Source organism: Apteryx mantelli, chromosome 14, assembly GCF_036417845.1.
Source record: "Apteryx mantelli isolate bAptMan1 chromosome 14, bAptMan1.hap1, whole genome shotgun sequence".
NCBI lineage: Eukaryota > Metazoa > Chordata > Aves > Apterygiformes > Apterygidae > Apteryx > Apteryx mantelli.
This window is the reverse complement of record NC_089991.1, coordinates 13,070,035-13,093,128: the sequence shown is the minus strand read 5'-3', so window position 1 is coordinate 13,093,128 and position 23,094 is coordinate 13,070,035. Positions and strand designations below refer to the sequence as shown.

The following is a 23,094-nucleotide window of genomic DNA, read 5'->3' as shown; positions in this document are numbered from 1 at the left end:
CTCCGAACAAACTTGATGGGAGAGGAGAAAATGTCTCAGTCTGCAGCGTCTGCTGGGGGAAAATAAATAGCACATCATGCCAGGCTTGTTCCAGAGGGCATTGCTGTGCCGCTTTGGGGTGCAGAGTGTAAAGCAGCTGAGGTACAGGATGGGCTGCATCTCCCCGCAATGTCAGACTCCCTGATAAGCGCAGTTCTGTGCTATGGGGAGAGAGATGGTCCCTTCTTTAAGGCAAAGGCATGAATTTACCATGCTGGGGACTTGCCACGTGAAGCCGGAGGTCTCAAGCTCAAGTGCTAGAAGTCAGATCCCCAGTATAGCAGCTTTCTCTGCTCTGTATGGCCATGGTGTCTCTGGACAACTCGTGACCATCCTGTTCGCTGCGTCTGCATGCAGGGCTGCAGTGGGGAAGCTGCGCCTAGATCTGGGGGTTCCATCCTGGCTGCCGCTCTGCCAGCAGCCCTGCACAACCGCAGCAGCCGGCTTCACTCGCTGCCATGTCCTGGCCTCTGTGTCCACATCAGGGACCGTGCAGCCTGCAGAAATGGGGAGAAACGTGCTGTTCTGTTCTTCTCTTCCTCTCTGAGGTGTTGCCTCTGGAAAACAAAATGAAGAATCCCCGGCAGTTCCCAGTGATCCTCTACGTGGGAATGACAATTGTCACAGTCTTGTACATTAGCCTCGGCGTCCTGGGGTACCTGCGCTTCGGAGCAGAAATCCAGGCCAGCATAACGCTCAACCTGCCCAACTGTTGGTGAGTCCCTGAATGGGAGCAGAGGGGCCAGGGAAGTGAGGGAGGATGGTCCTCACCGAGGATGTGGAAAAGAGGGTGGTGGGGGAGGTCTCTCCTTAGAAGAATTAGCCTGGGTGGGTTTGGGAGTGGGGTGACAGAGGCGGGGAGGGAACAGTGGTGTCATAGCCACTGCCCAAAGCAGCTTGTCAAGTGTTGTCTGACATACAGGATGGAGAGGCGTTCATTGCTGAGGTGTCTGAGCACCTGCTGCTGAGCTTGGTCTTGACTCTCCAGCTTGGGAGCTGGTTCTCTGTGTGGTTGAGCTGTTTCCTAGGGGTTCCTAATGGTCCATGCCTCAGTAGATGCTGCTCCTGTCCTTTCTTGGAGCCTTGCAGCCTTGTTTTGGGGGCTAAACAGAGATCTGGCTGGCAGTACTTGTGGCGTGAGGCCAAGAGGACTTGAACCCAACCCTGATGTGCCCATATCAGATCTGTGAACAGCACAAAACCGCTTCTTTTCCCCAAATGAAATGTACTGAAGACTAAACCCAAATCTGGGAGCTCCCATGTGGGGGAGAGATGTGACGTCTCACATGGGAGCTGCGTTCCTGTTTGTAGCCCTGGAGCTCAAACTCCCACTCCTGAGCTCTGCGTTGTGCCTGGATGGGGCTTTGCCTGCGGGAGCTGTTGCTGTGAGGATACCCCTTCCCTTAGGGTCAAGTTCTGCAGCTCCCCAAACCTGTCTGTCCTCTTCTAGGATCCTGCAAGGCCTCTCATAAGGCTCCAGTCACTGGCCTGCGGGATTGGAGCCCTACGGAAACACACGTGGCCTAACACTGTAAATGCTTATCCAGAGGTGTTATTTCTCTTCTTGCCAGGGGCTGCTGGCAGTAGCTGGCCAAGTTGCATGCCAGGTAACTTCTAGGAATGCAGGCTGTGTGGAAATAAGATCTCTAGTGGAAAGCTTGCTGTTCAGGGCTTGCTTTGTGAGCTCGGCACTCTTACTTCTGATGTACACACTCTTATGTTAAAGGCTATGTATATGCTATGAACCTGGGAGACAGCAGGTCTTTCTGCTGGGTTTCCCCATGTGATCTTAGCCCTTCCTGATGTGGCAGTGCACGGCTGCTGTGCAAAGGAGGGGGCGCAAGGGTTTGCCTGGACATAGCAGCTTCTTTGGAAGTCCTATTCCCTGCCCATGCTGCTCGTGTTGGCCCCCCAGCTGCCAAACTGAAAATGCATTTGAAAATACATGGTTAAGTTGTGGTGCTCCACATCGTTCTGTGTGCTGCTGCACATGGCTTGGAAGTGCAAGTGTGTGGTGGAGGGGCTTGAACTACTCCGTAGAGCCAGTGCTCATCCTGACCTTCAGTGCCTGTGGAGATGTCTCCTCTCAGGAGCTGGTTTCAAAGGACTTGGAGGGAAGGCAGTGGGGGGCAGGAGCTAGTGAAAAGCCCATTGGTCTCTTGTTCCATCTTATTGCAGCATGGGCAACATTGACTGACTGTGTGAGGTAAAGACATGGGACCTTTGGAAACTGTACTCAAGTGACAGGACAAACTCCACTGCCTTAACTTCTCCTGCTCCTTCTGTTGGCTTTTACCTTTCTTGGCTGCCAGCAGTGCGCCTGTGGATCTGTCCCTGGGAGGGTAAATGGTTGTTCAGCGCACTTGACTCCATGTTCATCCCAGGGAAGGAATGCAAGCATTTCTCTAGTAGAAGATCTTACACCTTTGCGACAAGAAGTGTGGAGGCTCTTCAGCATGCAAATGTTGAGAGTTGAGGCCTTTTCCAGCTTCCTCCACTTGGGAGTATTTGGGGAAGTCATGGACAAACCCATCTCAATTCCTCCAACACACTGTTTCCAGGCATCTCTTTGGCAGGATATGGCATTGACAGGCAAGGAGGGAGGCTGGAGAGAAGCTCTGCTCTTCTGCTGAGGTAGTGCTTGCACAAAAGCACCTCTTGTGCACTGATGCAGAGTAAGGGCTAAGGTTTGATTTGATGCCACAGAGCTCCTCAGAAAGCTGTCCTATAACAAAACAATTTTTCAGGATGCTACTGGGCAGCTAAGGAATGCTCTGAAGTTTAAAAGCTTCACTTTGAAATCACTACTGGCTTGAAATCCTGCAAGAGACCAAAGTAAGAATTTTATCTAGAAGTGTATCTTCCCCTCTCCTCCAATCTGTCCTATCTTGTTAGCAAACTGCTGAGCTCTGTGCAAGGTGACTTGCTGCTGCTTCCCCACAAATGATGCAGATTGTGACAGGACTCGTATCCTGAGTCACCGGTGGACTTCCAGAGACTGACCTAATACTACTACTAATAGAATTATTATTAATAATATTAGGTAATTAGATTATATATATATATAAAATCCTGTGCAGCTGTTGGACTGGAAAAAGCAGGATTTCTGCCCCCCCCCCCCAAAAAAAAAGAAGATTGCAGAGCCCCTTCTTTTATTTTTGCTTTGTGGGTTTCTTTAAATGAATGGACTTTCATTCATGTTAGATCTGTGCGGTGTCTGAACTGTGGTGGATTTCTGTTTCCGTGTGGCAGAAAGCCTTGCTCCTGCTGAGAGCCCTGACCTGTTAACTACACTGGGATGTGAAGTACTTACAGGTTACTGTTCTGTCAGTGAGAAGGAATATGTCTTTTGAAAAATGTGTCAGTATTATCATGAGATTTGAATCCCAACCTACAGAGTGCAGCAAGTATGAATCCCATCAGCTCAACAAGCTACAGATAAAATACAGATAAAATAGCTACAGATGAGATGGGAAGAAGATGAAATGCTGCTGCTGTTCTTATGAGTGGGAAACTGAGACAGAACTGAAACAATAGTTCAAATTTAGTCTATAGAAGGATCCTATGTTGAATGCACACCTCTGGAGTATCCACACTTTCCATCAAAGTACTTTTATGAAAAAGCTGTAGGTTTTTCTTATACAGAAAACAGAATAGCCATTTGTAAGTGGCACACAAAGAAGCTCAGGGAATGAGGCAGGGCTCCTGTGCTCCACAGGCTGCCTCTGGAGAAGGAGTGCTGTGGTCTGTCGTGGTTCCACACACCAACACAACGTGTTTGTACACATTCCTTCCTGGCAGAACATTCAATGGAGGCTGTAAATATTGGACTTGGAAATGTGTTATCTGTCTTGTTAAAGTAAGGGCTGGGAAACTAAGGTTGAACCCTTGAACACTGTATTCCCATACTTTCATTAAACCTCAGGTGATGGGTGAAGACTTGCTCTGGAAATGAATTCTGCTTTGTTGCCTGTTTTTTTTCCCCAGCAGTAGGGCATTGCACTGCAGAAGCTGGTCATGAGGGCTGTGGGTAGGAAGTCAGGGGATTGCCTGCAGCACGGGAAGCATAAGGCAAGTATCGTGGAGGAGATGCTACATCCTTCTTTAGCTGCAGCCGTCACCTGGAGGTCTCTAGGGACAGGTTTGATGAATGTGTGAGGAATCGTTGAGATACAGGATGGCTAAGGACTTTACCAGGCTCACTGGTCTGTAACCACAGCTTCCCGAAGAGGAGTGTATGAGTTCCAAGCTCCCAGGTCTAACCATGGTCTCTGAGAAATACTGTGCTGCTATGCAGAAACCCCTCCTCGCATCCTCAGAAGGGTTGCTTAACCCCACCATCTGAAAAGTAAAGAAATGCTGTAGCAAGGGTGAACATGTTTGCTTGTGTGTGACCAGTTGGAGGTATGAAATGAAAGAGCCTATGGTCAAAGAATGGAATACTGTCTCTTGCTGAAATACCTTGAAGTACAGCTTGTAGGGGTGGCCCTCATGAATAAGCAGATGTCTGCTGCAGTCTGCAGAGCAGTGCCTCTCCAGGGCCCTGAGTGAACCTGCTTTCTCTGTGGGTCATGGCTAGTGCTTGAGCTCTTCCTCTTCTTGAGTTGAAGCTGCCCTTTGTGCTTGTTGTGCTGGTTCCTCCTGGCCTCTGCAAGATCTTGACCCAGCCTTATTCTGTATCTTTTAAAATAGCATCTCTTAAACATGGATAGCCTTGGAGCACTTTATTGCTTTACAATATTTGATATTCACTTGCTTGGAAATATGACTGTAGGATATGCAAACCATGGGATAGATGGCTGTGCGCTCAAGTCATGAACATAGTGTTCTGTGGCTGAGTGGGTGCACTCTGGACTCTGACATGAGTTCTGTCCTTTGTTTACCTATAGAATCACAGGATAATTTAGGTCGGGGACGACCTCATGAGGTCATCAGGTCCAAACCCTCACTCAGAGCAGTCCCAGCTGAAATTCTGAATATCAATAAGGATGGAGATTCCTCCCACCTCTGTGGGCCCCTGTTCCAGTGCTTGACCACCCTTGTGGTAAAGACCTTTTCTCCCATCTATTTAGGATTTCCCTTGCTGCAACTCTGTCCCGTTACCTCTGGTACTTCTGCTATGCAACTCTGAGAAGAGCCTGGCTCTGTTTTCTCCATGCCTACCCATTAGGTAGCTGAAGACAGCAGTAACATCCCCCTTAACCTTCTCTTCTTCAGGCTGAACAAACCCAGTTCTCTCGACCTCTCCTTACATGTCATATGCTGCAGCACCTGACTATCTTAGTAGCCTCTGCTGGACTTACACCAGCAGATCAATATCTGTCTTGTCCTGGAAGTCCAAAACTGGACACAGTACTCTAGCTGCAGCTTCATGAGGGCCAAATAGAGGGAAGTAATGTCTTTCCTTAAGCTGCTGGCTACACTCTTGCTAGTATAGCTCAGTGCATGATTAACCTTAATTGCTGCAAAGACATGCTGCTGACTCGTGTTTGATTTGCTGTCCAGCTTGGCCAGCATGTCTGTGTAGGGGAACAGGCAGGACCATGTGTGTAATGTAACTGGGTATCGCTCCGCTGTACAGAGGCTTGTTCTATTGCCAGGGAGCTCAGGGCAGAGACGGGGCTGGGGGATGGCTTCCTGGCCAGCTGTAGCAGGTTTTTCTGGAGCCGTACTTGCCTCCTGTCACTTCGCTGGAGGATCCAGGACATAGTGAGGTCTGACTTGAAGCAAGCCCAAGCTCTTGTTTGCAGCCTGTCTGCATACTGAGTTCCTTCTAGGAAGCCTAAACTCCTGTTTTAACTGTCTTTTCCCCAAACATGCATTATGCAGCGTTCTAGAAATAGCTGCTGTTTTTTTGTTTCATGGAGGCGGTTGAGTTGCAGGTGGTGGTGGTGACATTTGCGTTATGTTAATTTTGTAAGCGCAGACTTATCCCCGTGGTGCAGCCCTCTTCCTCCTATTTGGGAGTCAAGCAATAATTGAAATTTGTGAAATATTCATGGCTGCAGCTGATAAAACTCTTTGAAGATGTTCTTGATCTTCTATTTTAAGTTAGAGAAAAAAATATTGTTGGTTGCAACCAGGAAAAAAGGAACTTTTTTCCATCCTTCAGCTTGGAAGCTGGATTTTGTTAGTGAAGGCAAAGATGAGAAATGTTTGGTGAGGGGTTATGGATGCAACTTCCTTCATCCTAGGTCACCAGCTGAAAGTCGGGATTGCAGGGTCCTACCAGTATCAATGCAATTAGCCATCTCTGATGAGGGCAATTTCCTAATGGTTGGGTATTCAGGTGTTGTCCGTGGCACATGTACTGCGTGGCAGTCGGGAGGAAGGACTCCCTGTGTCACTGCATGCCTTACAGAGTCCAGCCCTGTCATGTGAAAGTGAAGAGGGCAGTAAGGAGCCCATATTCCTCCATAAGGAGTGAGGTGCCCAGAGGACTCATAACTTTGTGCGGCCAAGGGCAGCATTGCGCACATGAGCTGCCAGTGGAATTTTGAGCATCTAGAAATGTAGGTAGGTGCCTCAATGTGTAAAGGAACAAGTCGGGCTCCTGGTCTCTTGGCCAAAGACGTATCAGCCTTCTCTGCACCCTTGAATGAGTTAGAAGTGGAACTTTTTTTTTTTTTTTAAATAGCCTTTAATATCTGGCCCCTAGAGGTTTCCCAAGGGGGAAGCAGCACTTGAAAGACTGGTGGCTCAACTTCTGGCCTGCCAATTCCTTACACAAAGCAAGACTTGAAGTCTCTAATTAGGTGCTGGGGACATGTGTTGCCATGGCTTGTAGGTTGCGCTATCTCCTTGCCATCTCTTACGCAAGAAACAGCTCAGCGGATTAAGGCATTGCCCCTTAATTTGGAAGGGGGATGTGTAGAAGGGAAATAGTTGAGACACAAATGTCCTTCTGGCAGAGTGTTCCTCTTCTGCTTTTTGCCTTCATCTGATGCCATGGGGGTCGGAACAAGAGCCCATCTCACCAGATCCCCTCCTTCTTGTTTGTAGGTTATACCAGGCAGTGAAGCTGCTCTTCTCCTTTGGGATTTTCTTCACATATGCTGTGCAATTCTACGTGCCCGCTGAGATCATCATCCCTCCTGTCATCGCACGAGTGTCGGAGCGCTGGGGGTGGCTGGTCAACCTGCTCCTCCGGACTGCCCTGGTTGGCATCACCTGTGAGTAGGAACAGCCTGTTTGGAGCTTCCCTCCTTCCCACTGCAGGCTAGTAATGCTGTGAGCCTAAGCCCCTCGCACACCCTGGCCTCTTCTCCTGCTGTTAACACCATCGTGGTGGGGAGTCTCTTGAACCTTTCTAATGCAAACCAGAGGGCCAAGAAAGGTCTGCCAACAGGCAGCAGCAGTGGTGCTCCGGCCCCTCTCTGTGGGAACAGCCTCCTCTGCTGAGGAGCAGCCCTTGGGGGCTCATCCCTTGTGGGGAGACTGAGGGCATGTGTCAAACTCCCTTATGCTTCCTCTGGCTGGAAGGTGCTTAGGCCTTTTGGTATGGGGTCATATGCTTAGTTACCCTGCAGCCTCTTATGTCTCTTCATCTCTGCAAATTTCCTACTTGAATTGGAGGTGGCAGATCAGTTTAAACCTGGGAGAATTTGAGAAGGGAAGCTGAAGACCTGGCGAGACACCTGTTGCATGTGGCCAAGAGGGAGGCTAGGTGCTAGCTGGAGCATCTGGTCATGCTTTCTCCATGTGTTGATGGTGTGTGTTTGCTTTCAGGACATGGGTCTCAGCAGGGAGGAGTTACTGCAGTTTGACACCTTGCCAGATTATTAGCTGTGCGTTGCAGTTCTGCATCCAGACTAGGCTGCAACCTGATGCTGCTTTACACAGTGATGAGGCTCCCTTGGAGCCTTGGGTGTGGGATCCCACTGATGACACTTGCTGAAAAAAGCTGTGTATAAAACAATCCCAATACCTGGTCTGATGCCAGGACAGCCTGGGCTTGAGGCTGTCTGTTTTCTTTATGCACTGAGCAGCCAGGTTCTCTGTGCCGAAGCAACACCTAGCAAGGGACAGCTGCAAAGGTTTTGCTGACAGTGAGGGAATAGGTGTCCTTTCTCAGAGTGCTATGCTAGTATGTAGTGATATCCCTTTTAGAGTGAGACAAATGTGTATTTGCACCTGATGCCTTGCCTGCGTTCTCTCTGCAACAAATAAAAAATTTGTAAAGTTATAGTTTAAAAAAATAAAAAAGCTTGTTGGCTATTGAGAAGAAACCTCAAGTGAACAGTGAACAGCCAGATCCTGCCAGGGAATCCCTGTCCTGAGCAGTTTGACTTGACCAGTTGTGGCATAATAACCTCTTGGTCACTTCCATGCATGCCTAGCTGCCTTCCTTTCCCAGTTTCTCTGCTGCGTTGACTGGACTCTGTTTTGAAAGCTGGGTGTTGTCTGACAACAGCAGGAAAAAGCCAAGTACACAGTTGCTTTTCCATGCACACGTTTTATTGCAGTATGTAGCACAACAGCAGATAACTGAAAATAATCTGTGGATGGATGACCTATAACCAAAGCCCTGGCGTGCCAGCAGCGTGCTGTGTGCTGCGGGCGGGTCTGGCTGCCTCAGCCCAAAACAGACCCTTTTTCTCCCAGGGGTTTCATGGCTGCAGTGAGGCTGGTGGAGCAGACTGGCAGGCTCAAGCCCTGGCTGACCTACAGAAAAGGTGTGATGGAGCCAGCTCTCATCACCCAAATAGGGCTCATCCTGCCAGCCCCAAGGAGCTGCTGGCCCAGGGTGCGAGGCTCCCAAAACCTGAGAGCAGACTTACCCACGGCCCATGTGCTGGACGAAACAGTGATACTGAAAGGGCCCTGTGCTCCTTTTTGAGTTGAGGGCTTGGGAAGCATTTTCAGGTGCTCTGGCCAGACCAGGAGACGTTATCCCTCCTGGGATGCCTCTTAACATTGACTTCTCTTGTTATTTTGGAGGCTGTTTGGTCCTTCCTGCAGAAGGATGCAGAGCTTTGGGGGGCAACGCCAAGGCCAAGTGGCTGATGCACAGTCTGAAATCACTTGTTGCTCTGCTGAAACTATGGGAGGGTCGTGGTTGGACCTGACTAGTTTGGAGACCCTAGAGACGATTTTTAATTACCACAAGTATTTGGAGACATTTTGAATAAAGAGGCCAACCTTCTGAAGGGCTGTTGCCTGCTCTGGCATCAGGCTTGTCCAGCACCAAGATGCAGCCTGATGCCAGCCACTCCCTGTCTGCTATAAAAGTCATTGCATGCAATTGCCTGCATAATTTGGAAATTGAGGTGAATTGTGATTTTAGCAGGTTGAGGAATAGGGTTTGACCTGTCTGCCTATTTTTTAAAGGGTGAAATATGAGCTGGGAAAGGCAGAGCTGTTGAAGCGTAAGGGCAACAGGTCACTGAAGCACAGGTGTATACGATTTTGGCTGACTTTGATTCCTGAAGATTACATCCTTGCTGTTGTCAGCACAGCTGAGATGCTTGAATGAGCTCCCAGGCGTCTTCCACCAAGAAAGACCTTCGCTCCATAGTTTGATGCTGCTGATGCACCAGAGTTCAGCATCAGAGATCTGGACTCTGCATCCTAGCTGGCTTTGGTTTGGGCTTGTGAGAAAAGCACAGCGCTAATTTGGAGAAAATGGAACTGACTGAGAGCCTGTTGGTTTCTGGGCTCTTGATAATGATGATGGTCCAGAAATGCTGCCTTAACTGGGATGGGTGAAGCCCTGTCTTCTCTGTGCTGAGTTCCTGAAGCTCCATTCCAAACTGTTCATGTATCGATGCTCATATTCATGATGTCCTCCCCTGGGGTCTGGGCATCTCTGGCCACTGCAGAGCACCTGCAGCCAGGGGAATTCAGTGTCCTGGGGTGGAGATCCCATGGTCAGGCACAGCCTTGTCAGGCTGAGCCTAGCCCAAGCTTTCCTCAGTGGCTGGGAAATGTCCTGCCTGAAAGAAATATACTGCACGAGCTGGAGTGATACTGGTGGCACCTTTTGCTGAATCTTGGGCCCAGTGAAGAGTAAATCCATAGCACCTACTGGCTTGGTAACAAGGCTTTGCCTGGCCACATGGGAGGCAACACAGGCTGCCAAATAGCCATCTCATCATTTACCTCCTTCTCCCCAGTCCCTTATTTGCCCAGGGCCTGTTTTGAGAAGAGCTAACTTTGATCTTGAGGTCTTTTGTTCCCTGAAAAAAAGGAGAAAACCTTTTACTGTCCAGCTGAAAAATAAGAGCTTGGGCTATTTATTCTGCCTTCTCCCACCCTCGCATGGGAAGAGCTGGAGCGAGCATAAAGCAGGATCATAGTGCACAAGGAGGGTGTTTGATCTCTGGCTCTCCTTTGAAGTGCAGATGATGCTGGAAAGCTGGCATCCGCTCTCCCTGCCTGAGCGAGATGAAGGAGCTCAGGAAGGCCAGAGGGACAGAGCAAAGATTAAATCCTGCAGTGCTGGGGCACAAGCTATGGTCACCGCTGTCTTAATGGTCAAGCTCAGAGTCTGCTTCTGGGAGGGGAGCCCGTGGTGTCGGGGTGGGACTGAACAGGTAAGCAAAGGCTTAGGGTGAAGGGGTGGCTTTAGGTGATGGCAGTGGCTGTACCCTCCAGTTTGGGGCTAAGGGCAGAGAGGTGTTGGTGGAAGGATGCAGGTTCCTTTGTATCTCCTATTCTTATCTTTCAGTGTAAGAGATCACTGTGGATGTTGGTGAGGATAAAAGCAGTTAAGGGGGTTGTATGAATATTCATCAGATGATCTTGTGGCCACAGAACAAGCCTGCATCATGGCTTTGGCTTCCAAAGAGAGGATGCAATTTGCTATATGGGTGTCTTTTAAGCTTAGACTTCAAAACCAGCACAGTTTAAAAACCCTTTGAATTAATATCTGTGGAAAGTGTGACTGTTGCCCCTGGAGGCTGAGGACTGCAGCTGGTACTTTAGTTCTGCTTGTTTTTGAGTGGGGTTTAATCTTGTTTGAGTCCGAAGAGTGGGGTGGGGTGGGCTGAGGATGCTGTTAGCAGCTGGCCGCTCCACTCTTCCCTTCAACCTGCAAAAGTCTGGACCTCCTTGTGGCAGAGGGGTGGTAACGCAGAGCTTTGGCTCTTTGCAGGACTGAGCCCCTTGCTATGTGCCTCCTCCTTGGAGCTCTGTCTGTCCAGTTCACACCCTTAGCTTGATCTTCCTAGGCAGCTTGGAGAAGGCCAGCTGCAGTGACTTCATGACTCCATCAGCTTGGCTTTTGAGGGCCTCATCAGGGCAGGATGCCTGCAGCAAACAATGCACGTTTCATTGCTGTCACCTGGGCTGGAGGAAGGATCCTAGGTCAGGATTGAGTCCTATCCCCAAATGTTTGAAGCACCCAGTAATGTGAACATGTTCACCTAATGCTGCCTTATGCCATTAGTAACCTTAGGTTATGTTGTAGTCCCAGCCAGACATGGAGAGGAGCCATGAGGCTGCCCCAGTGCCTGGGCTGTGCTGGTGGCGTTTGGGGTTACACCCTTGTTCGAAGGAGAAGGTCCATCCTGTAACAGGAAGAGGGGGAAAACATTCAGGAGTTTGCAGCCATTAAGTGAAAGTTGCAAAAAGCCTCCCAGGGGGATTATTTTTGGCTGAAGTTCTTATTTAACAAATGTTCTCCCACAGGCTGTGTTGTAGGTGCTCTCACTCTGGAACAGCTCTAAACATATGCAAAACAAATGGATTTGTTCAGAGGTGGGGGATGTGGCTTTTTCTTGCTGCCTCCCACTTTTGCAGGATTTCTAAGGTTTCACAGCTCCCCAGGTGTGGAGGAAGAGACCTCAGAGGTGATGGGGTGCATGACTGCTGGCCCCTGTGATGGGGACCGGGGATGCCAGAACCTCCCCTCCTGTAAGCAGCATCAATTTGCCAGGGGCAGTTATCTTGCTTGGCCTTTAGTCAAGGGCTCTCTGCTCACCCAGCTGCAGAAAAACTCTGGTTTAATTGCACCTCGAGAGCAGGTGCTTGTGCCTTGCCAGGAAGCATTAAATGCAATTTCTGTGAATGCTGGGACTATGGGCAGAGCTTGGTGCAAAGAGGGAAACCTGCCAGGTGCTGTCACCCAAGTGCTCTCTGGTCTGCAGTGTGCTGGCTCAGGGAAGAGGCTGGTTAGAGGGGTCTGTTGTGGAGCTGGGGGGTAGCAGCCCTCAGGTGAGCAAGGAGCTGTACTGGGGTGGGTGCACTTGCGGCACAGGGCAGGTTTTACTCCCCGAGTGCGAGGCTCTGCAAGATGGTGAGGAGGAGCATGTAGGCAGCCAGGCAATGCTGGGGTGGCATGTCGGAACCCAGGAGGCTCCTAGTTGCTGCATGTGAAGAAATGGGAGAAACCTCTTCCTGCGGTATTGCTCTGCCATCCTGGCTGGGAGGCCTCTGCTCTGCTCTGGTCCTTCCTCCCCATAGACATTGGGTCAGGAGCCAAGGAGCTGAGTGTGCTGATAACAAGATTCAAATACTACAAATCCTTTTGGCTCCCTTGTGCCCTTAGTTTGGAGAACCTGATGGGGCCCTTGTGGCTTAGTGACGTGTGAAGCAAAATGCCTGCTGATTCCCAGGTGGAAGCTGGTGGGATGTGCAGAGCCTGACGGCTTCTCCATGTGGTGGTGCTGTGCTTGGGTGTGGCTGGGCGCTCCTGAGGCCCTCTCCGAAGGGTTTCTCCACTTTGTGCTGCTCCAGCAGCCATGCAACTGCAGAAAGCACTTGCTGTGGCCTGTTGCAGTAGCACTGATTTTTGGAGCAGGCCATCTTGTTTCTCTCCCCCTGGTTCCTTCCAGATTATCACTGTCTTGACCTTGTAGCAACCTCTTTCATGGAAGCGTGAAGTGTTTTCCCATGGTGGATCTCACCCTGCTGATGGCTCCCGCGGGACTCCCAGCCCTCCCCTATTCCAGTCTCCAGCTTGCTGCCCTGCCCTGGTTTTGCCCAGGGTGACACCTCCTGTGCAGTTCTCTTCCCTCCTCCCCACCGCTATTTAATTCTCCCAGTGTGAGTTTTGGGAACGTGGGTCGAAATGGGAAAATGGAATTTTTTTTGCACGACTCCTCATGTAACGGGAGTCCTATCACTGGCCTCACCTTCTTGTGACGGCAGGGTTTCCATAACTAAGTGTTAGGCTCGTAATGCTAATTGGAGGAAAATCCAATTTGCAGCTCTGAATGTATGCTTTTTGGCCAATTAACTGGGCTCAGCGCTGTTCAGGATTTCTCTTCCTGCCTGGCTTTGTCAGGAAACATAGATTTTATCGATTCCTTTCTAACAGAGACCTCTCAGGTTGCATTATGGGGAAAAACAGCCCCATGCGCGAACAAACTGACCATCTTTTAATGCGATCACATCCTTTGTTCCTATTTCTACAGCTGGGGTCTTCTGGGAAACTACAACTTATTCCTGCAGCCTTTAATGTTCTGGCCCCTCTGAAATGCGTGTTGTTGAGGGAATGCACCGGTTCATGTCAGGCAGCCTTGGTGGAGCTGAATAGGGGAGCCAGTCTCGGGAATGAGCACAGCATTTCCTTCCTGGGTGTCTGTTCATCCTGCAGCGTGGCTCAGCTGCAGATTGCAGGCTCAGCCTCTGTGCCATGGGTTAGAGCTGCTGCTTTGCTGCACATCCACATACTTAGCCCTGCTTGTGCCCAGCATGTCAACAGCACACCTCCAAGCACGACCGCAGTGAAAGCAGGCCTGTTTTGAGGGGGTCATCATGCCTATCTGCTTGCCGTCTCAGCCACCAGTTCTTTGGCAGCAAGTCTGAAGGTCACTGGGTCTGCGTGATCTCCTCTCTATCCAGCACTTGGCAGAGCTGGGAGGCTTTGGTGGCATTCCTCTTGGCTACATCTGTGGTGACAGACCCATTGCTGTGGTTAGATGAAGACGGCAGAAGCTTAAAAATCTGTAGATTTTTTCACTTGGCTCTGGTATTGGGGTAAAAACAACCAAAGGTTGGAAAAGATGGAGTGGTTTCCCTCTGAATGGAGACCTCTGCCCGCGGGACTCTGCCCCAGGCATTTCTGTTCACATCTCCTCCACATCCGCATTGCACCTGGGAACCAATGTAGAGTGGCTGCAGGATGGAGAGGTGTGCCCCCCACATGCCACTTCATTGTGACTTTCTGGCTTTGTCTTCTCCAAAGTGATGCCCCGAGTCCCCTGGTGGCACGCAGTACGGGGGTGTTTAGCTGCAGCTTGCCGCAGCTGGTGCGGGTGGTGGTTTGTGATGAGTGTGAGTGGCTGCCAGAGGGGACTCTGGGGTCTGTTGGGATGAGCTGGTGCTGCTGTTGGGTGGAGGGAGGCTTTTAGTCCTCTGTTTTGGGAGGTGAACAGGTATTGGCCTATGTGATGTGCTCTGTTAATTAAATGCAATGGCTTAATTGCTTGGGGAGATGGTTGGAAACATGCAACCATCTCTTCAAAGCTTGTTGTATCAGGCAAGAGGGCAGAGGTGCAACTCAACGTGTCAGAGATACCATCTGCTTTGCTTGCTTTGACTTGGGTGGTTGGGTTTCGGCTGCTGTCTGGCAATATCTTCGTGCCTTGCTAACCAGACTGTCTGCCCCTTCCCCAGGTGTGCTGGCCATCCTCATCCCACGCCTGGACATTGTCATCTCGCTGGTGGGCTCCGTGAGCAGCAGTGCACTGGCTCTGATCTTCCCCCCGCTCCTGGAGATCGCCACCTACTACACCGAAGGCATGCACCCCCTTGTCATCATCAAGGATGTTGTGATCAGCCTTTTCGGCTTTGTCGGCTTTGTGGTCGGGACCTATGAGGCACTGGTGGAGCTGGCTACTCCCTCCGTGGTTGTGAACGCCACCAGCGCCTTGGTGCAATGACGGTCCTTCTGCCCTGCGCGCCTCTCCGGAAGCTGTGCCGGAGCCCAGTAACACACTGGGGCTGGGCATTGCCACTTTCCTAGGGATGTTTTCCCCCCTCTTCATGTAAAACATGGTTATTTGGGTCTGTGTGAATGAGGCTGAGCTGGTGACGAGAGAATAAGCCTCTGACACTGCCCACCCATCACTGCCACACATCTTGATGTGCAGCAGGGTCTCTGCTGGCTTCTGGAGCCAGGGGAGGTGAAGTCTGGCCTGTGGCTGAGGTAGTGCCTTCCTCAGGGACTTTTCTGGCAGGGGAGATAGCAAAACAGGCCCCCTTGGCACCCATGTAAATAGAGTCACTTTGAGGGGCAAGGAATCCCGGGAATCTAGATTTTGCTTTTATTTTATTTTTTTTAATTCCAACCTTCCCATATTCCCACTTTCTTTCAGTAGGGGTAGGGAACAGGGACTGCTTTTCTCTGTGCCATTTTTTTTTCCTTTTCCCCCTGTCAGCACTTTATTTGATGGCAACAGAGAAACTTCAGCTCAGGTGGGAGAGCATGGAATTGCTCCCTATGGGCAGGGAGGGCAGCGCCTGAGGTGCAGAGTGTCCTGGGGACAAGGAGAGCAGGGTACTCCTGTGTGGGTGCTGGTCCCATGTCTGCTGGGTGTGAGAGGCACCCCCAGATCTCCTGTGACCAGAGATCCCAGGACACGGGCATTGCGTTTGGCAGCTACGTGCCTTTGGGCACTTGTCAGCATCAATGCCGACTGCTGCACCTCCACTTCCAGCTGTCTCTAGCATTGTGTGGGCCATACGTGGGGCAGACCGCCGGAGTCTTGGTGCTGGGCACGGCAGCTCTGGGACCGAGCAGCAGGGTTTGTTAAATCCTGGCCCACAACTTTAGTAATAATGCTTCTCTCCCCTTTAGATCTCATATCTGATGAATGTTTTTCTGAAGTGTTTGCATGACGCATAGAGAGAGCAAACTGGGCACAGGACTCTAAAAGAGCGAGTGAGTTGGTTATCTTCAGCTAGGAGCCCTCCCTGTGCTGTTGCACTCCACAGTGGTGTTCCTGGGTGGTCACCACTATGCTGGGTCTCTGCACAGAAATATGCCTTGTTTACAGTGCCCGAGCTAGCCCAGCACCTCCCCGGTTGTACTTGCAGTCTCATTGCTCAATGCTAAATCATGAAAAGAAGACCAGATCCTTCCCCCTCCTCCTGGTCCCTCTCACTCCCTGGTGGCACCCTCTACCTCCGATGCAGCTTTGTGTCCCCTGTTAGGAGGCATCTCTCTCCGGCATGTCTCTTGTCCCTCTTGCTTTTTGTGCCATTGCTGCTGTGTGTTGTGGGGGGGCAGGTCCTTCCTGAGGGCTGCACTGGTGCTGTGGTCCCACTACGCTGCTTTTTTCCCCTTTGGGAAGAAGAGGCTGAAGGCATGGACAAGCAGAGCTGCTGTAATTAGGGGGAGAGCTGCCTCAGCATCCTGCAAGCTCCTGGACTTTCTCCACCAGCATCCAGTGACGTGGACTCTGTCTTAGCGAGTCCTGGCCAGTTCTGAACACAGCAGTTCCCTGCAACTGCATTTAATTTCTTGAGCAAAAATACCTGTGCTGGGGACTGGGCTGCTGCCAGTGCCAAATGCTGCCCCCGCTATCCTTCAGCAGCTCCCTGGCCACCCTTCGCTCTCAGTGCAGTTCCTATATTTCCATTCTCTTCCTCTTGCTCGCTGCTAGTGTGGACTCCTCCAGAAAAGTCCAGCCTCCTCCATGGAGTTTCTTTGCCCTTTTGCTGGATTTTTTTGAGACAGGCAGATGAGAGCAAATGCATCCTCCATAGGATGTCTTTTCCTAGCAATGCAAATATATTTTGGCTTCAGGAGGGAAAGGATGCTATGGAAGAGCTGTGACCAAGAGAAGTGTCCCCTGCAGCTCATCTCCTTGCCAGATGATAACTTAGCATCTTAACTTAGTTGTCTGAGACCCCCCTTCCCATTTGCTCGCTCTGCTTTGGCTGGTCACTGCTGTGCCAGTCTGTGGGGCTGCTGACTTCTGCAGGCTTTGCCAGCAGCCCTTGCAGGTAGGTGGTTCAACTGCTCCAACAGCTCCTTTTTTTTTATGGTCCTTCACCTCCTTTCTACTCTCTCGGGGCTCCTCTAGCCACGAAGCTCACCCCATCTCCTCTGAATCTTTTCTGGTGAAGGTTTCAGCCTGCTCCGGTGTTGCTGGGTCACAGCGACAGAAAACCTCTAAGACAAATCCTCAATATGGGGGTCACCTTGGGGGTGACAGCAAGGAGCTGGGTCTGGCAGGAGGCGAGGCCAGGCAGAGAGCAGGGAGGGAGCTCGAGCACACACTACATCCTGAACAAATGCAATATTAAAGGCTATCATTGCACATCATCTCTAAAAGGCTCTGCCTGTTCCTGGCAAGGTATTGGAGCCTGGCTTGATCACTTCACCACGCGGCCAATGAGGCAAGATACAGATTTGCACTCCAGAATCGCTTTGTGTTAGAGCCTCGGAGACCTCCCAGGCTCAATGGTCCGTAGCAGAAAGCTGGCCACAATTGATGGGCACCTGCTCTAAGGCTTCTTGGTGCACTGGTGATACGTCCCCCACTGTCCTTCCACACGCACGTGCTGCCTGAGCTGTCAGCCTGGGAATTTATCGCTTTGGTGAAAGGGTTGGCTTAAGCCAGTCCTGGAGTGAGTGCACTGAATCACTTGCGTTTACCAGGTGGCACATGCTGAACGCGAGGAGCTGCGCTGCTTTGTTTCCTGGATTGCTGGCCAGATATGTAGCGTCCTGACTTACTGTGCAATCGCCAGCAAAGACCTTGCTTTTGTGGTGACTGTGGGATATCACGGGAGCATTAAATGGTTTGCAAGGTACTTTGGCTTATCATGCTGAAATGAAGAAGTGATGAGCAGGGGGTGCTTGGAAATGGGGGCTAGCAGCATCGGTGGGACTGAGGAGCTCTGGTGAGCCATGAGGACCTGATGCAGGACCGGGTGAACGTTAAAACTTGACACTTGTGTATTGTTGGCTGCTCTGTAACCAAGGAAATTGTGTAAATATAGAAATGATTAATGTACATGCTTTGTGCCTATGGATATTGTCAGTGTACAGCATGTGTAGCTGGCCAGTGGAAGAACCCCTCTCTGGTGCTGTACTTGAATTGTGTATCTTCAATCAATAAATAATATCTATTTTTTATGTGAAAAGGCTCTGTGATGTGAGGTGGTAGGTCTGTTACAAGTGGCACGTGTAAAACCACCATCTCCTTCACAGAAAAATTTAATGTAGTGGAGGAGTGTAGAGCCATCAGCCCTTTACGCAGACCCTCTGAACGTGTGGGGGTTTCACTGGCCTCTAAGCTCCTCGGCTCCCATGGACAGCTGGACAGCACATGGGCTATTGGCATGTCTTTAGCAGAGGGATGGAAACTGCGTCTTGAATAAAACCGGACTGTCTGTGCAGCCGGCCCCCACGCGAGGGAGCTCGCTGCGCTTTTCCCACCTCTGTACCAGGTTACGAGACTCCTCCTTCCACTGAGGGTTTCAAATAAAAGTACTTCAGTCTTGCTGCTCTTAAAAGTTTCTGAACGTGTTTGTACAAGTAGGTTGTGGTCAGCGGTGACTGCGTGATACCTTTATCTGCTTGCAGCCTGAGGGAGTGGGCTTGGGTTTCGTCTCTGCCCTGCCACGATGGTGTGTGGCTGGGATGGGGCTTTTGGGACAGTGCAAGGGACCTGGGAAGCCTCTGTTCGTGTGGCACATGCATATGGTTGCAATGCAGTGGCTGCATAGTTGTTGCCAATCCACCCAATGGATCAAAAGAAGCGAGAGCTAGCCCATGCTCCGATAGGATGTCCAGGCACTGTGCCAGCATTGCTGCAGTCGGGATTATCCCCACAGCACTGAATAATTCATGTTCTTGTGTGTCTTTAGCAGGGCCATTTGGGAAATGAATGCTAAAAAAGTTAACCCTCTTGAAGTTGTGGTTCCCAAGTGGAAAAGTCCCCCTAAAATACAAAGACTGATGGGGTTTCCGGAGGGGGATCTAAGACCCTTAACCCTAGGGCGGGAGAAGCAGCCAGCTGAGCACAGGCAACTCATAGTTATTGTGGGGTTATTTCTGACTATGGTGAATTACTGCTGCTGGAGCCAGGAGCCCTGATTAGGGCAGGAGAGAAGGGTGCTGAGGTCTTAAGCAACACTGTTCAGCTCTCAGTGGGTGTTTCAGCAGTTTTTAAACATCTTTCCTTCGGGGATTTTAAATAGCTATTGCTCCTCCTGCAAATGAAGCCACAGCACTGAAGGGGGGAGCAGAGCCCCAGTGACCTCCAGCACGTGGAGAAGGGGAGCAGATTTGCTCCGCCATGCATGAGAGCATTCCCTGGGCACCCTCTCTCCCTGCGTGGGGTGCCCAGGGGGCCAGCAGGCTTACAACAGGGCTGCTTATTTGAAAACAAACCTGCAAACAACCTCTGGAGAACACAGCAGCTCAGGGCTTCTGTGGCTTGAATGCTAAAGGGCTGCCGCCACCCGGTGAAATACCTTTGCTGAGGCTACCTGTTCCCACAAGTAACTTATCAAAGAGGCAGGAGGTGGGCACAGAGGCGCTCTCCTCTGCTCCCCACCCTCCCTTCACCAAGAGCCCAGCCAGGTGGCTCCGCACAGGGATGACTGCTGAAAATGCCAGAGAGCTAAGGCAGAAACGGCAGGAGATGGGGGCCAGAGGCTCCAGCCACCAGGGACTCCTTCTCCCTGTGTCAGGAGCACCCTGTCTGCTGGCCATGCAAAACACTGCGCACAAGGGATTCAGCCTGCCTTGGGCACCTGGCTGCTTTTAGAGTTTTTGCTTTAATAAACCCAGTTTTTATTTATTAAAAATAGACACAGGGAACCATAGAGCTCACAAGCTGACCAGCAGCACGAGGAAAGTCAGGCTGTTTGCAGGTGCTGAGGGTGGCCCTGAGGGCTGGCTGCTCTGCAGCAATGTGCCCCCACCCCACTTCAATTTGGGATTAGCCCCAGCTGTGGTGGAGTAATGGGGCTGCTGGGTCAGAGGGGAGGCCTGGCTGTACCAGGTGGTGCTTGTCCTGTGGTTGGGAGTTGGTTTGGGCAGGATGTAGGACAGTGTGCCTTCCTCTTCCCAGCATCTCTACATGGTGAGCGTCCCTCAAGTTGGGCAGGTAGGAATGTGATGAGGATGTTGTCCCTGGGCCCTTTTGGGAGTGGAGCAAGCCCTTGCCCAGGGTGTGGGGCCACCTGTGGATTTTGCAGCCTGGGCTGCTGGGGCAACACAAATGTTGTGTGGTTGGTCCCAGCCCCCCTGTATTTCTCTAAATAGTTGCACCAACCACTGAAGACCCATGAAGTTGAGAGTGGGCTTATTTTTAGCACAGGTGAGATGTTTTGGGGGTTTTGACAGTAGTAAATGGAAGGTGCAGTGTTTTTCATGATGTCTGAGAGAGTTGTGTCCCAGGCAAGAGGTGAATGACCATTCCCAGCTGAGCTCTCAACTTCTTTGCATCAGGCAAATGGAGTCAATATCAATATGAAATATTTCTACTGTTCTCAGGTGTGGTTTTATAATACACTGGGCTGGGAAAAGGTAGTATGGGCAGACAGGCAGGAACGATGTGTGTGATATAGATTTTTAATCAGAAAAGGCTGCAGGGGGCAAAGGAGCACAATGTCCAGAGCACAGCTGTTTGAGGGGAAAACACTTGACTAATCCTATATGGGCATCGCACAGGTTAAGATGGTTTTGTAAATGAGGGTCTGCAGATGTAAGAGCTCACTAGCAACTTGAGTGCAGATGGGTATGGGCAGCAAAGCTCCTGTGTCTCTGGTCCTTCTAACAGTGGAATAGATACAGGGAAAGCAAACTTTGATACTGGTCTGGCCAGCATCACAACTGTCTTTGGCAGGGACATGAGGCTTTGCAAACTTTACATCAGTGAAACAAAAAGTCATTGAACCAGAGCAATTCCAGCCCTTCTGTTGCCCAGGACACAGTATCTGAAGGGTTAAGTTGTTGCCAGCTTGCAGGGAAGTGTGGTAGTATTTACCGTGATCATACTTAGAAATTTAGTTTGTTCACTAAAGGGAGTTTGGCATCCAGTGAGGAAGAGAGCTGAGAAGTTGGATGCTGCATTCTGTCTGCTAAATCTGAGATAATATCATTCAGCCTGAGACTTTCACAGTTGGTGTGTCTTTTTGAAGAAAAAAGTGGACCTGCTTTTTATTAAAAAGCAGGGAAAATGCTCACATCCTGGCTGAAGCCAGTATGAACTTTCAATATCTCTGGATTTTTTTTTAATTATTATTTTTATTTTTAAAAAGCAAAGGTCAAAAAGCAGTCTCTCTGGTGTGGGTGGCATTGCTTTCACTGAAAGGCCAGAAGTCAAAGGATGAGCAAAGTTTCTACCTGCCTGCCACCATGTACGGCACAGCAAAATTTCACAGCTTGTATAATATCTGGGAGTACCTGGCATGACTGAAGCAGTCGGTGCTGCTTGCAACAGGAGTGTGAATGCAGCAGAGCATGTGATAGGATCCCTGTTAAAAGTACACAGAAGAGGTGAGAGGCAGGAGAATACAGGGTGCAATGTGTAAGGAACTGGTTAAAGGCATGTAAAAAAGAGCTGGGATTTGCTGTCTCTGGACCAGGGCTGCAAGACAGTTGAATCGGACAAGCTGCCGCTGCTCGGCAGCGCTGGGTTATCCTCTCACGAGCAAAGGGACCACAGGACAGATTTGGCCTTAAACAGAGGGATCGGCAACCCTTGCTTGGGAAAACTTTAGGGAAGAAGTTGAGTCCCAGGAACACCAACACTGCCTAGTGGGAGATGCAGAGTGGGGAAAGCAAAGGCAGGCGATGCTCTGTGCCTGCTTAACCCCTTCCCCTCCTCCCCCCCCCCCGCTCCAATAACTTCCCAGGAGTTACTGGTGAGGTAAACGCGGATCTGCGCTTTGCCATTTGATGCTAGGACAGGACCAAGAGAAGGAGGAGGTAGGAGCGGGAGCCCAGGGGTTATAGCTCATTTTGCGGGTGGGTACTCAGAGAGATGAACTCGAGTTTGCGCTCGGCTCAGAGTGCAGCAGCCCATCCCTGCCCGTCTGTGGCGTCCATAAGGGGGACAAAGCGGGTACCTGGCCTCGCGGGGGGCATCCCTCCAGCCCCAGCGTGTCCCTCCGTGGCTCTCCTGCCTTCTGCAGCTTCTTGTTCCTGAAAACGCAGGCAATGACCAGGCCGCTGCCCAGGACGTGGAGCGCGATGGCGAGCAGGGCAGGCGCCGGGCGGGAGCAGGCGGCGTGTCCCCCTGCCAGCCGGCAGCGCCGCTCCCCGCCTCCGCTGCACTGCCCGCCGGGCCGGGCCGGGCCCGCTGCGCCCGGCGCCCCGATCGTGGGGGGCCGGCAGCGGCTGCTGTGCTCCGGGCTGCATCTCCCGAGGAGGAGGAGGAGGGGCGACCCGTCCCTCCAAGCCCGCCTCACAGAGCTGGCAGCCCTCGGGGCTCACCCGCCGCCTCCTCCCTCCCCCCGCCCCCCCCCCCGGTGCTGTGCGCTCCCCGGCAGCACTTCCCCACGGGGGGCTGGCCCTGAGGGCCCCCCGGGGGGTGCGGGGCTGCCGGACCCCGCGGCTGGGTCCCGCTGTGAGAGGGGCGGCCACGTTTCTTGAGCCGGGCGGCCTGAGGTGCGGGGCCCCCGGGGCCGAGGCGAGCCGGCCCTTGGAGGCCGCTCCCCCCACTGTAGCTTTGCCGTCTCCATGCCGATCGCTAATGACATCACTGACGTTGAAAGCATAGTTGAGCTTCAGTGACGTCATTGGTTGTCGCTGGATAAATTCGGAGGCGGCTGGGGGCGGTGGGCTAGTCGGCAGCGATCCCTTCGAGCGGCGGCTGCCCGCCCGCATGGGGGCACGGCGGCCGCAGAGAGCGGGGGGGGGGGGGTGGTGTTAAAATATTCCCGCAGGCAGAGGCCCTGCGCGCCCGCGGCGCTGGAGAGCCGCGGAAAGGCACCGCTTCGGAGGGCCGGCGGCGCCCAGGTGGGTCCGGGCGGAGGGCCCGCGGGGCCTGCGGTGGGCGTCGCGGGGCCGCCTCGGAGGCGCTCGGCTGCTCCCGGCCCTGCCCGGGCCCGGCCTAGCCGCCGGCAGGGGCCACGGGCCGGGCGGCGCCCGCGCTGCCCCCGAGCAGCGCGCGGCTTCGTGGCGGCGGTCGTCTCCGTTAG

At 51.7% G+C, this 23,094-nt stretch overlaps 1 protein-coding gene across 2 annotated transcripts in view; it reads left to right on the top strand.

Moving 5' to 3' along the window:
• The window catches only part of LOC106493624 (proton-coupled amino acid transporter 1-like), a 29,197-nt gene extending 10,744 nt beyond the window's left edge, over positions 1-18,453 (top strand). Inside the window, exons 9-11 of one of the 2 annotated variants that reach the window (XM_013953697.2) lie at positions 588-754; positions 7,042-7,211; positions 14,602-18,453. In XM_013953697.2, the coding sequence (XP_013809151.1) occupies positions 588-754; positions 7,042-7,211; positions 14,602-14,867 (603 nt within the window). In that variant the 3' untranslated portion in view covers positions 14,868-18,453. The remainder of the gene's footprint in view (positions 1-587; positions 755-7,041; positions 7,212-14,601) is intronic. The other variant, XM_067305018.1, reaches the window with a different exon arrangement.
• Positions 18,454-23,094: the final 4,641 nt, after the last annotated feature.